Genomic DNA, 14,536 nt, shown 5'->3' on the forward strand with positions numbered 1-14,536 from the left:
CTCTCTTCTACCTGTTCTGCTGTTTAGCGCACTTACTGCATTTTAAATATTGGTCATTGTGTTTTTCCATTCTAAAATTTTGAATTCGTTCTTCTTTGTATCTTCTGTTTCTTTGCTGAAACTTTCTATTTTGTCAGTTGTTTCATGTGTGTTTGTAATTGTTTGTTGAAGCATTTTTATCATGGCTACTTAAAATCTTTGTCATATAATACATCTCTGTCTCATCTTGGTGTTGGCATTTACTGATTGTCTTCTTTTCATTTAGTTGAAATCAATGTAAGAAAATGTCAACCTGGACATTTAACTAGTATACTGTGAGACTCTGGATCTTACTTAAACTCTGTTCCAGCAGGGGAAGGTGGTGGGAGGGAGAGGGTGAAGGTTGTCACCTTACCAGATGGAGGCAGAAGTCCAGGTTCACCACTCAGCCTCTGTTGATACCTGAGGTCAGGGCACTTCTTGTTACTGCTGGGTAGAGGTTGAAGCTCCAGCTTCCCCACATGGTCTCTACTGACATTGTGGTGGGGTGGCCTTGTTACTGAAGGGTGGTGGTGAAAGTCTTACTCTCTGCTAGGTTCCTCTGACACCATTCCAGCTGGTAGGGAAGGGGTGCCTGCCACTGCCTGGTTGGGGTGGAAGTGGGGAGTGGGGCCAGGACTCATTACCTGGCTTTCTTTTTTTTTTTTATTTCAGCATATTATGGGGGTACAGATGTTTAGGTTACGTATGTTGCCCTTGCCCCCCCTCCACCCCTAAGTCCGAGTACCTGGCTTTCTACTTAGCCTTCTTTGACACTTCTCTGGGGAGGGAGGGAGGGAATAGAGGTGCCTCCTTACAGCCTGGCAGGGGTGGAAATCTAGGGTCCCCTCTTAGCCTTTGCTGGCTTGATGGAATAGGGCCATAGTCCCCCCCTCTGCTCCCTCCCCCTGCTCCATGGTGTTTGGCTGGAGTAGAGCAGTTATTGTCTAATAGTTTTTTGTCTTACTAGGATACCATTTTTCTGGTCCTTTGACTAGAGAGAGCAAGCTTTTGTTGAGCCTTTTAAAAAAAATCAGTCTGTTGGCATTTCTGGATTTCTACCTTCTTCAGCTCCAAGACCAGAATATGTAAGGCAAAAAGAAAACCCGGGGAACTCACCATTGTATTGTTACTTGGGTCTCAAGATTCTAACCAGTCTGCCTTCTTCTCTTTATTTTTCAGAGTCTCCTTATGTTTGTTTTATATATAAGATACAGGATTTTAAATTTTACTTAGTGAGAAGAATAGGGAAAAGTATATCTACTTCATTTCCTGGAAATGGTGTTATTGCCTTATGTTTTAAGATAATTAGTCTGGCTGTTTTGCAGCATGGAATCTGCTGTGGTAGGCTGAAAAATGTCCCCAAATATGTGCATGTTATAATTTCTGTGAATGTTCCTGTATATGGAAAAAGGGACTTTGTAGAAGTGATTAAGTTGAGGATCATGATGTGGGGAGATGATCCTGGATTATTTGGGTGGACCAAAATCTCACAAAGTCCTTACAAGAGGGACACAGGAAGAGGTGAAGGCAATATAACAGAAGCAGAGATTGGACTGATGCAGTTTGAAGATGGAGGAAGAGGCCATAAGCCAAGGAACATGGGTAGCCCCTGGAATCTGAAAAGGGCAAGGAAACAGATTCTCTCCTCAGAGCCTCCAGAAGGAACCAGCCCTGCCCACACTTTGAATTTAGCTCAGTAAAACTGATTTCAGACTTCCAACTCCACATCTGTAAAAAAGTAAATTTGTCTTGTTTTAAACCAGTACATTTGTGGTGATGGTTTATAGCATCCATAGTAAACAAATACATCTGCTTTGGGTAGATAGTCAGTATGTACAATAGGATGTGCAGATCCTAATGATGAATATGGATATTCTGAACTTCTCTTATTCATCATACTTTCTAATTTGGAGTATTTGACGTAGGGGAGTCGTGTGATTTAAGTGTTATTTAAGGAAGATCGGGCTGCAACAGTTTGTAAGATGAATCAGATGAATGAATATTGGAATCAAAGAGGCTAAAAAGGAGACTACTATCATCCATCTCAGGGAGACAGGGAGACAGGGACTTATCAAAGGGGCCGTAAGTTGGGCTGAAGAGTTAGAGATGGGTCAGGGACATTTCAAGGAAAACAAATACAAGGCTTCAAAGACTGAATAATGATAGGAGATGAAATGTGAAGTCAGTGATGATGCAAAAGCATGAGTAAGTAACATGTTCATTAAGAAAGAAATAAGAGGACAAAAAAGTTTTCTGGTAGGTTTTCATCTGTCAAAAACGAGTGAACAAGCTAAAGGGATTGTATTCTTTCAGAGGCGAAAAGCTAATCAGTGCTTTTTAGATAATGTTAATTCGAAATGTGTGACTGTAGAAAGGCTGGTTTGTCATATCCTGCTAGTCCTTGAGGACCAGAATACGTCCAGGTGTGTAATTTCTGTGTCTTAAACAAACATTCCTCTTAAGTCACTGGCAGTGAGAGGGATGTTTATTAGCATCCTTGTGAGTTGTTGATGAATTTGTGTATTGGCAAATCCAGATCTCTCTTTTGTTGCAGTATGAAATTTTATGTTTAATTTTTTTTAGTATATAAATAAAGATCTGTTTGCTAAACAACCATCAAGTATTTTTCTTCTACTTAAAGCTAAAGTTCTTAAGCCAAAAATACCATTCTGAACCCCAAATGTGTCTTCTATCAAACATCCTCAAGGTTCTTAAAGTGATACACAGATACGTCTTTTTATTAGTGAGCCAACTCTGAACTCATCCTTCTCACAGACAACCTTTAGAAGCATAAAGGTGGAGTCAGGCTGCTTTTCACAATTTGGTGATTCTATTTATTGAATGTTCACTCTGTGGCTGACCTCTGGATCATGATCCATGAAAGCTTTAACTCCTTATAAAGGGATCATTGAGGGGCTAGTGTTGGGCTCCCATGGGGACTTCCAGCCCACAGAGATCCTTTATTATGGGGCACAATATGACATTTTTATTTTAAATTTCCTCCTGAGAGAGAGAGAACTCACATAAAGCCTAAATCTGGACCCTGTAGGTAGTCCTGTCTCTGCAATACAGAGCTTCCATTTTCAATGAAGATATCTTTAAGAAGCATCAATTTTATGGTTGAACTTTTTTTCATTCTTAAATCCACAAATCAAAAATTCCCCCATTCTGTTTTATTATCATAGATGTTTTCATCAACTTTCAGTCAGTTGGATATTTTTCAGCATTTTAACTTAGTAGTATGCTTTCAGTTCTCTTCAGTGCTTCTCAAACATTAAAGAGCACAAGAATCATTTGGGGATGTTGTTAAATGCAGTTTAACCAATGTAGTCCTGATTCAGCAAGTCTGAGGTGGGGCCTGAGATTCTACATTCCTAACAAGCTCCCAGGTGATGTGGTGCTGCTGGTCATTGAACCATGTTCAGTAATAAGGGGTTTGGGCTCATCCTTACTCTGTAGGTATCAGTTTGGGCTATATTTCAATTTGGTGTCGATAGTGCTTGGTAAATTTCACAGTTGGATTGAGCTAGAACAGAAATTAATAGCTTAACTAACCATTTCTTTTTATTTCAGGAAATTACCAAAAATAAGATGAAGAAAACCTGTTTAGAAAATGGAAGAATGGGTGAAAAAGTCTAACAATCATGGTTTACATTTTAGTTGGAGTTGACTCCTACCATTTCCTTTTATGATTTTCTTTTAGATACATACAGTAGGTCAAGGGATGTGGATTAAGTTTTTTTTTTTTAATAATTATGTTAACAATTGAAAATTTTGCCTTTCCTGAAGTACATAAATTAAAATATGAAATATTGTAAAAATAAGAATTTCACAATAGAAGATACTGTTTTATTTATTAGAATAAAAGACATTGCATAAGTTTGAGTTTGTACTATTTATTGAAAATGACATTTTTGCAGTAACAGTTATAGAAGCTTCTGATTTTCTTTCCAGCATTTACTGTTTTCATCATCTGATCCATTTATTGACGGTTAGTTGACACTGAAACTATTGGCTATGCAAAAAAAAAAATCCTAATATGGGTTCACATATTAAGGATAATTAAGTATATAGCACAATTTTTGGCATTGGTCACATCAGAAATTTATCATTAAATAATCATGCCAATTACTACTCTTAAGATAGAATTTTTAAATAATTTTTTTATTGTAAAATATGTAGAATATAAAACTTACCATTTTAACTTGTTTTAGGTACACAATTCAGTGACTTTAAGTATGTTCACAATGTTGTGCAGCTATCCCTGCTATTTCCAAAATTTTTTCATCATTCCAAACAGAAACTTTGTATCTATTAAACAATAACTCCCGATCATCCCCTCCCCACAGCCCTGGCAACCTCTATTCTACTTTCTGTCTCTATGAATTTGCCTGTTCTAGGTGCCTCACATAAGTGGAATCATTCAATATTTGTCCTTTTGTGTTTGGCTCATTTCACTTGGCATAATATTTTCAGGGTTCATCTATATTGTGACATGTATGAGAATTTCATTCCTTTTTGAGGCCAAATAATATTCCATTGTATGTATATACCACATTTTGTTTATCCATTCATTTTTGGATGGGTGTTTGAGTTGTTTCCACCTTTCGGCTATTGTGAATAATGCAGCTATGAACATTGATGCATGAGTGTCTGTTTGAGTCCCTAATTTCAGTTGTTTTGGGTATATTCCCAGAAGTGGAGTTACTGGATCATATGGTAATTTTATGTTTAACTTTTTGAGGAACTGCCAAACTGTTTCCACAGTGGCTGCACCATTTTACATTCCTACCAACATTGCATGAGGGGTTCAGTTTCTCTGTATCCTCACCATGAATGTTTTTTATTTGTTTTTTTTCCTGTGCTCTAAATAAAACTATATGAAAAAGGTTAGAGATGGGAAAAAAGGATAGGCAGTAATGCATTAGGCTTAGTTATAGAGTTTGCATTTTGGCATGGCACACCAATAACCTAGCCCCTGATTGTGGGGTTCTATACGTAAACTAGATGTAGCTAGCTGAATCTTTTGAAGAATTCCCTAATATTTTTCCTTCTAGCTTCATTTTCTTGTGTATTTCAGAATCAAGAGCCTTCCCCTATACCTTTAGAAATTCTCTTTCTGAACATCCTCCTGCTAAATCTTCCACTTGTACCACAGTATGTATCTGTAGAACTCCCTAAGTACCTGTCTCCTTCCCACTCCCTGCGTCTTGGTTACTGCTTCCGATCTGTATTCCTTTGATAACAAGTTAGGCCATTTCATTAGCCCGATTCTTTAGGCCAGGAACTTCCTCAGTTTCCATAATAGCTCTGGATGGAGGAGTAAAAGGTACACAGGACACATAGGTGCTTAAGTCATAGCTAGAGGAGGCCTAGGCAAAACTAGAAAGTGGGTTTGGTTTCTATACAAAATGACCAAGTGAAGGCTTTGGATGAATACTGGGATCAGGGCTGGGTTGTCCTGGAAAAATGTGTTCAGGATGGAAGAAGTGATGAAGACGAAGAGTTAGGATGATGTAGAGGTAGGATTAGGTTGGACTAAAGGAAGTGAGAGAGAACAGGTCAGCCACAAACAAAAGCAGCTGCACGATGACCTCCATTGTGTTCTGGACTCAAAACCAGAAACATTTATAATAGTCCAACTGACTTGAGTTTCAGTAGAGGAATGTTAGAAGCAGATTTTTAAAAAGACCTGTGAAAGCTCTATCTCAGAATCAACTATAACTTGGCTCATAATGAAGCCACGTTTAGTCATTTAGTCATTTAGTCATTTTAGTCATTTTCTTATGTACCATTCCTGGCTAGCCAGGACCTATTCCTATTCCAGACCTCCTAACCCAGGTCCAGCACACGGCCAAAAACAATTACTCAACACTGGCTACATCTCTCAAGGCTCTATTCAAACCAAGACGAATCTCTTCCTGTCATTTTAAAGCATGTGTCCTATTAGCAGAGGGTCCGTGTACTTCGTCCTATCTTGGAAAATGCGCTGTGTCTTTGGAGGATTCACTCTGAGCGGGTGCGTTACATAAGATTTGCTTTTTAAATGCTAAATACTTAAAACTACGTGTTTTACTTCTTTTGTGTGAGATGAGGCTTTTTAGGAGTAATAGACACCACAATAAAAGCTAGCGTGGTTTTCATTGTCAATAAAAAGGCATTTTTGTGAAGTGCTGCTTTTTCTCAAGAAGCACTTGCGTACAGCATCGCTTAGCAACACACAAATCAGCTTTGACACCTTATTCAGCTTTAATATTCAGGTTCAAATCAAGTCTTTCCAGAGATGGGACAGATTGAGTCTTTTAAACCAAGCAAGTGAAAGTCGTCCCTTTGTAATTTTCGTCTTTAGGTTGGCAGCAGCATCAGAGTTTTCATTTTATAACTTATTTTGGAATTGGAATATTTTTTTAATTCAGCCTCTTTAGTCCTCCTTCTTTGCCTCTGTTTCCACTTTGTTTTTTAATCCTAAAGACCCTTACAAGGTCTTCCCTTGATTTTTGGGATCAAATTTAAATTCCTTAGCATGGCATGCAGGGCCCATCATGAGCTTGTTCCCGCATACTTCTCTAGTGTCCTCTGCTTCAGCCAAATGAAACAACTCATTTCCCCAAACATGCTGTGTTCTATGATATCCCTATTTCTCCATCCCACATCGTTTTCTTTGCTTTGCCAATGCTCTTTGCTGGCTAAGTCCTGCTTATCTTTGCAGATACTTTTGGATTCTTGGGGAACTTCTCTTTGATTCCTTCAGATTGAATTAGGGGTCACTTCTAACGTCCTGGGCAAATCTTGATCCAATGATAATATTGGATTTTAGTTATTTACTCTTCTTATCCTAAACTGGAAATTTCTTAAGGGATAGAGATTGATTCTTTTATCCCTGTATTCCTGTCCTTTCTGTGTGTTTCATTTATCTGAATTTCTCACTGTGACAGAGCTGAATCTTCTCTCCCTTGTAATGATATTAATAGATCTTTATTCCTGGGAGTTTTGACCAGAGGTCCAAGGCATTCATTTATGAATTTAACAGTTATTTTTTGAATTGTTCATTCTGTGTCGGGGACTCTACTGCTTGTTTACTACTATTTGGAGACCATTGATTCAAGCATCAGATAAGGGATTATGCCAGATGTAGCATGAAATAGAAAGTCTGGAGGTGTAAATAATTAAAACAAAAATTTTTAAAGTTGCCAAGTATAAGAGGCTATTCCATGGTTTTATAAAGATTTCTACAAAGGAGAGAAATGTTAACAAGAGCGTTTTGAATACATATTTTTACAGTTGGTATACAAAAATTAACTGTGACTATGTGATATGCTAACCTCACCAATTTACATATCCTAAGCTCAGAAAGTACTCCTTGGTGGTTTGCTTCCATAAATTAAATTCTGCCGTGGTAGAAGGCAGGTACTGCCTTGCTCCCTAGTGAACTGGTGTGTGTAGATTTCTAGAAGTTTTATTTTATTCATATATTTAAAAACTCACCAGATTTTTGTTTTTATATTCAGTCTATTTAGAGAAATATACTGGAAGTTTCTTAAGATAATTTAAACTAGTTTCAATTTTAGAACGATGTTAGAAATGGTAAGTTAATCTTATATGTGGACAACATTGTACATTTAGAGCCTCTATTCTGGCTGTCCCAGAAATTGGATCTAAAGGTATTTCTTTTTCCTCTTTGTTTTATTTGGAAAATATTGGAAAATGGACAAAAATTAAAAGCAAAAAATTATCTCTTATTTGGAAGTAGGGTAAGATATTGTATTAAAAAAAGTCCCGCAACCACCCAGTCCTATGTCATGCTGTTAACATTTTCACATTATTCTACTGACTTCTAAAGGTGCCTTATAAGTACTATTGTTTAAAAAATATAATGATGTATTGTCTATCTTTTATGATAGCAACTTTAAATGTTCCTTTTCATACTTATCTAGCTTTGTTCTGCTTTGATCCTTATTTTTTAGATCACTTAATTTTTATGAAAGTAAATGAGGCACATTGTTTAAAAAGGGTCTAATAGTTTAGACTTTGTGCAGTAGAAAGTGAAAGTTTCCCTTATCACTATTCTTGGGGGTAACTAATTAATATTTTGGTGTACGTTCTTCCATGTAACTGTGAACTTTTTGTTAACATTGTAACGTCCTCCCCCTCCCCTTTTTTTGAACAAAAATGGGAATCACGTTTTCCACACTCTGTCACTTGTATTTTTCACGCATTAATTCTTTATTTCATGGCCACTTTTCCTTGTTGCCGCATGCAGGTCTGTCATAGGCTTTTTAGTGGCTGCATAATATTTCACAGAATGAGTCTACTGGAATGTAATAGCTTGGTTTTCCATTAGGGTGTCTCCAGTATTTTACTGTTGCAAATAATATTGCAACAAGCATTTTTGTATCTTGTACACAGCTTGTATTTCTGTAGGTGACACCTAGATGTGGAATTGTGTGGTTGGAGCATCACATGTAAAATTTTGCTGTACTTTAAAGGTCAACCTTTTATTCAAGACTTTCTACAGCATTTAACCATTAACAATAAAATTCTGATTTGAGAATAAACTTTGTTTAACAGGAGAGATGGATTCTTTTCCTGACAGCCCAATGAAACAGTCAGGGAGGGTTTTGTTTGTTGGTTTTTCTCCTCATGTTTTGACCTAAATTTTATGTGATATCTGGAACCTTTGAGAGAAAGTATTTCTTGGTCTACCTGTTGTTTTAAAAAAGAAATCTGTGTTCTTATTGGTACCATCTCCTTGATAATGCTATTATTTCATTGGATATTGATATTCCTCATGATGAACCACAATGTTTTTAGTTTAATTCTGTTCTGTACAGTGTGGTATACCATAGAGATAGAACTGTTCTATAGGGTAATTTATCTTAAAAGAGATGTATGAAGGTGACCTCATCAATAAAAATAGAAGCCCCAGATTGTCATTTTGCTTATATATTTTAAATTCTCTTCTTATAACTTTGAAAATAGTTGTGATTGTGCCTTTTTGAATGAAAGCTTGTAGATGAACTTCAAACACATTTTCATTTCCTAAAGGAAGATCTAATTGAGGCTACAATCCTTGCCTTTAGATTGTAAGAGTGGGTTTCTAAAGGTAGGTGTTGAGGGCCTTTCATGGTGCCATACACAAGTAGGTGTTTAGTACTTTTTGGGGTAATAAACTATTTAACTCAAGTCCTCTCACCTACATTTTTGAATCCAATTAATTTCCTCTGTTTTTATAAACAGACATATCAAATTGCTGTTTGAGAAATACCTTACAGATTTGAAATGCATATTTAAGACCGTGGGCTCATGGTCTTTACTGCTGTGGTATGTGTTCTAAGCATCTGAGGGCCTGAACAGTCCACCCATGCATGTTGTATAGACACATACTGGAAGATGGATATTCGTGTTTAAGATAGAACTTAATTTTGACTTTTTGAAAGTTACTTTATTTTTCTTTATTCTAAGATTTCATAACCTTGATTTGTAAATATTTATCTGCTAATCATTTTCAAGACACCATACTTTTACGGAGACGATAGTAGTTTATGTTAAAGATTACTTTGTTTTCTCTCTTTTTTACAGAAAACAAGCATCATTGTGGGTCCAAGGAGACATATTTCGATCCAAACTGAAAAATAGACCATCCAGTGAAGGAAGTATTAATAAAATTCTTTCTAGCTTAGATGATATGTCCATTGGTGGAAACTTATCTAAAATACAAAACATGGAAAGATTTGGAGAGGTGAGTTTTCCCCAGGAAGATTCTGTCTCCTTAAGACTAACATTCTGCATTTGTTTCCCAGTTGAAGACATGTAACATAGCAGTATTTTTTCTCTGAGATGCTTAGAGTACCAGATCAGCAAGAAGTAGAGCAAAGAAATCAATTACCCTTAAAAAGAAAAAAAAGGTGTAATTTAAGGAGAAAAGTATAAAGGAGGCTCCTCTGGTTTGGAGAATATTTACAGAAAGAAAATAGAAAAGCAAACTTGTTACTTGAAAATTAAAATAGATGTCAAGAAGAAAAATTTAATGTGACAGTTGAAGAAATAGTACATACCACAAGTGGTACTTTGAAAGCTTCAAATTCGGTGCTGATTTCTAAAGTAAATGCAGAGTTGAAAACATAATTAGGGGCAACTATTTTTTTTTTTTAAACTAAAGCTGTACTGTAAGTGAACCACTTTAAATAGTTGGTATATATTGCTTGATTTAATCTTCATAACTACCTGGTGAGTTAAGTTATATTATCTCAATTTTATAGTAAGGAAATTGCATATAACTCAATGTAAAACATGATTCAATCCATGTCCATCTGATTTCAAACTTGTATTTTTTTCTATTACACCCTGCTACCTCTGAATCAAAACGGAAGTGACTTACTAAGAATTAGGATTATGAGCATTTTTGAAACTAGAAGCAACCTTGAAATCATTTGTTCTAATTGCTCCCTTGTATGGATAAGAAACTGGGGTCCCAGAAAATTTGTTATTTGCCGAAGGTCCCAGAGTTGTTTACTACTGGCTCCACTTTGAGAGCTGGTCATTCAATTCCTAGTTTAGTTTTTCCTACCAAATTATGTCTGAGATAAAGCTAAGCACCTGGTTTATATTTGGTTTTTATTTGTATATCTCTAAAGGAGCAAAAAAAAAAAAAAAGTTAAAAATATTTAAGCAGGCCGGGCGCGGTGGCTCACGCCTATAATCCTAGCACTCTGGGAGGCCGAGGCGGGCGGATTGTTTGAGCTCAGGAGTTCGAGACCAGCCTGAGCAAGAGCGAGACCCCATGTCTACTAAAAATAGAAAGAAATTAATTGGACAACTAAAAATATATACAAAAAAAAAAAAATTAGCTGGGCATGGTGGCGCGTGCCTGTAGTCCCAGCTACTCGGGAGGCTGAGGCAGGAGGATCGCTTGAGCCCAGGAGTCTGAAGTTGCTATGAGCTAGGATGACGCCACGGCACTCACTCTAGCCCGGGCAAAAGAGTGAGACTCTGTTTCAAAAAAAAAAAAAAAAAATATTTAAGCAGCAAGTGTAGATTTACATTCTATGAGATAGTGACCCAACACACCTGGACAAAGGCCTTAAAAAGATACTATGCCTCCAGCTTAGCCCTCAGGGAACCCAGAATGGAAGGAATGCATCATAACTCTTTCAGGTCAATGATTGGCATCCCAAACCAATTTCTTTGCAAAAAAGATAGAGTGGTTGGAGATCAGGAGAGTGAGTTTTCTTCAAGGACACAGGATGGAGACTACTGAAAGACCTGATTTTTAAACCCTGTGTTATGTTCTCCAGGACAGCCACTGATGAAGTGGCTAAGTTTACTTGTTTGAGTCATCTGTCCTGACAAAATGCAAATTGTAGCCAAGGTTATGTTGATGTTCAGAGCCTTCGTGGACTTTTCTTGTCTCTGTGTTATAACCTGGCTTATTATAATAAAAGCAAACAAAAAGAATCTGAGCTAACACTTTAATGTGATAATATTAATATAGCTGAGCAAGAACAGTTTTTCTGGCTCTGGTCAGCATTTCCTTCCCAGGTTGAGTTCAAGTAAACAGGCCTTTGAGTTATGAACTCTGAAAAAACAAACATAAAATTTATCCCTCTTTTGGAAAAACATTTTACCTTGTAGGAAGATAGTACTTTCTATATGATGATCTGTATGAAATTAACGTCTGGTAGTTAGAATATTTCATTCTTTTAAAAATTTTTTTATAGATTTATGGGGTACATGTACAGATTTGTTAAATAGATCTATTGTGTAGTGGTGAAGTCTGGGCTTTGTATGTAACCCTCACCCGGTTAGTGTACATAGTGCCCACTAGGTTTTAATAGTTTCTCATTCCACACCTCCCTTCCAAGCATCCAGCGTCTATTATGCCACTCTATGTCCATTATAGAGTGTACACATTATTTAGCTCCCACTTATAAGTGAGAACATATGGTATTTGTTTTATTGTTTCTGAGTTATTTTGCTTAAGATAATGGTGTCCAGTTCCATCCCCGTTGGTGCAAAAGACATGGTTTTTCATTCTTTTTTATGGCTGAGTAGTATTTCATGTATATATACCACATTTTCTTTATCCAGTCATTGGTTGATGGACACTTAGTTCGATTCCATATCTCTGCTATTGTAAATAATGTTGTGATAAATACAAGTGTAGGTATCTTTTTGATGTAATGAATTCTTTTCCTTTGGGTAGATACCCAGTAGTGGAATTGCTGGATTGAATGGTAGATCTATTTTTAGTTCTTTGAGAAATCTCCGTACTGTTTTCCATAGAGGTTGTGCTGATTCATATTCTCACCAACAGTGTATAAGCATTCCCTTTTCTCCACATCCTTGCCAACATCTGTTGTTTTTTGACTTTTCAGTAATGGCCAAAGAACATTTCGTTCTCACGTTTTTTAGACCCGAATTTGTTGAACCTAATAATAATTAACATTTATTTATAACTGGGAGGGTAAGGAATACAATATGATTGAAATTTAAAATGTTACTTTAAATATAAGTATATATTCAGATGTTGGAGTCTACCATGCCCTCTCCTTCCATCTTAGTCCATTTGGGCTGCTACAACAAAACGCTACAGATTGGGTGGCTTCTAAACAACAGAAATTTATTTTTCATAGTTCTGGAGGCTAGGAAGTTAAAGATCAAGGCACCAGCAGATTCAGGGGGTGGTAAGGGAAGGGCCTGCTTACTGGTTCATAGATGGCACTTTCTTGCTGCGTCCTCACGTTGCAGAAGGGGCAAACAAGCTCCCTCAGTTCTCTTTTGTAAGGTCATTAATCCCATTCATGAGGGTTCTGCCTCATGATCCAGTCACCTCCCAAAGACCTCACCTCTTAATACCATCACCGTGGGAGTTGGGATTTCAAAGTGAATATTGGGGGGGACACAGATATTCAGATCATAGCACAAACTCCCCCCATAATTATTTTAGCCTTAGCCAGTGAAATGCTATCATTTCTGAAATTAGAGGACAGAAATCAGAGAATTCAAAGATGCCAGAGAATGATGGCATGGTTAATATTTTACACAGCATCATGTATGTGGCTTTCGGACTGCTTTATAGCTAGTTGATGCTTTGTGCAAGTAACTCTTACAAACTCTCTTCTTGCCATGCTTATCTGGTGCCAGGTCTGAAATGTAACATGAATATGGGAAATTAGTTTACTCAAAATTAGACTTAATAGAGATAATGATACCTTTATTGTTCTTGTAAATTGCAAGTGGAAAAATAAGTTGAGGGTGCTGTAAAGATTTAATGTGTTTCAAGTTCTATGCCAATGTTCAGGGTAAAAGCCCATGGTGGTTCTAGATTTATTTGATTTGCACGTACAGAAAGTACAAAAAGGTAGTATTCTTTCTGGAAGTTGCCTTTTTTTAAAAAAAAATAAAAGATTAAAAGCAGAGATTCTAAATTATTTTTTTTTCTCTCTAGACCTACAGGAATTTTCTTGTGACTAGTTATTAGGAAGCTCTGTAATTACCTGATTTGGAGAATTTGAATATATGGTTTTTCAGTGCTTAGGAGTAGGTAAAGGAAAACAGTGGAAAGAATGATGCAGATCATAGTAATGGATTAGGTTGTGGCTTAAATGAATTTAATGAGCTGTGAGAAAGTTTTTTAAAATAGAGGCATTGCCTCTTTTGAGCCTGGCCTCAGTGCTGGGCTAGGCCCTGTGAAACACACGCAGTCCATCCTGTGGGTCTAGGTTAGGCTCCCTGCTCCTGCTTCTGCCCTGCGCTGTACTTTTCCTGCAGGTCCTTATCTCGCCTTCCCTGCTAGGGGATGTGCTCTATGAAGGCAAAGGCTTCTGTCTGTCCTCAGCCTGATTCTATTCCTGGCCCCTCAGGGCCTTGATAAAGTATTACCTGAATGAATGAAGAAGGCTTACGATTTTAGAGAAAAAAACCTAAAAAAACAAAAACCAAGGACAGAGACACAAAACTGGCAAAATCCAAGAAACACAAGGGCAATATGTGCTCAAATACAAAATAGTACCAGCAATAAGTGCTCATTTTGACATTCAGGGGCCCAAGGGTCCACTACGGATTGGGGTTATTAAAAAATGGCTTTAAGAAGATGGAATTTAAAGTACTTTATTTAAAGTGCAAATATTGAATGAGGGTCTTAGTATGCAACAGCTGCCTAAATATTGATAGAATGCACTATGTGCCAGAACTGTTCTAAGCACTTTATATTAATTATCTCTTTAATCTTTACGATAGCCATATGAATTAGGCACTGTTACTAGGCCCATTTACAGAAGATGTCACCGAGGTAATGAAAGTGAAGCCATCTGCCCCAGGTCACCAAGTACGTGGTGGAGCTGTCATTTGAACCTGGGTGCTCTGGCTCCAGAGTCTGCACTCAGCCACCCTCCGCGGAGGCCTCCATGTGGCTTTAGTACATCACATGCAATAATTCCGAGCAAAACCTTAGCCAGCCTCTCCTAATAAATTTCAGCTGGAATTACAAGTGTTTTTACCTTCACTTTTTCTACTC

General features: G+C 37.1%; 1 protein-coding gene across 2 annotated transcripts in view; it reads left to right on the top strand.

The window, feature by feature from the left end:
- Window positions 1-14,536, top strand: part of CDC14A (cell division cycle 14A) — a 160,804-nt gene that overhangs the window by 115,920 nt on the left and 30,348 nt on the right. For both annotated transcript variants that reach the window (XM_012654860.1, XM_012654859.1), the window contains exon 11: window positions 9,601-9,760. In XM_012654860.1, the coding sequence (XP_012510314.1) occupies window positions 9,601-9,760 (160 nt within the window). The remainder of the gene's footprint in view (window positions 1-9,600; window positions 9,761-14,536) is intronic.

This window comes from Propithecus coquereli, unplaced genomic scaffold (genome assembly GCF_000956105.1).
Source record: "Propithecus coquereli isolate 6110/MARCELLA unplaced genomic scaffold, Pcoq_1.0 Scaffold45, whole genome shotgun sequence".
NCBI classification, from domain to species: domain Eukaryota; kingdom Metazoa; phylum Chordata; class Mammalia; order Primates; family Indriidae; genus Propithecus; species Propithecus coquereli.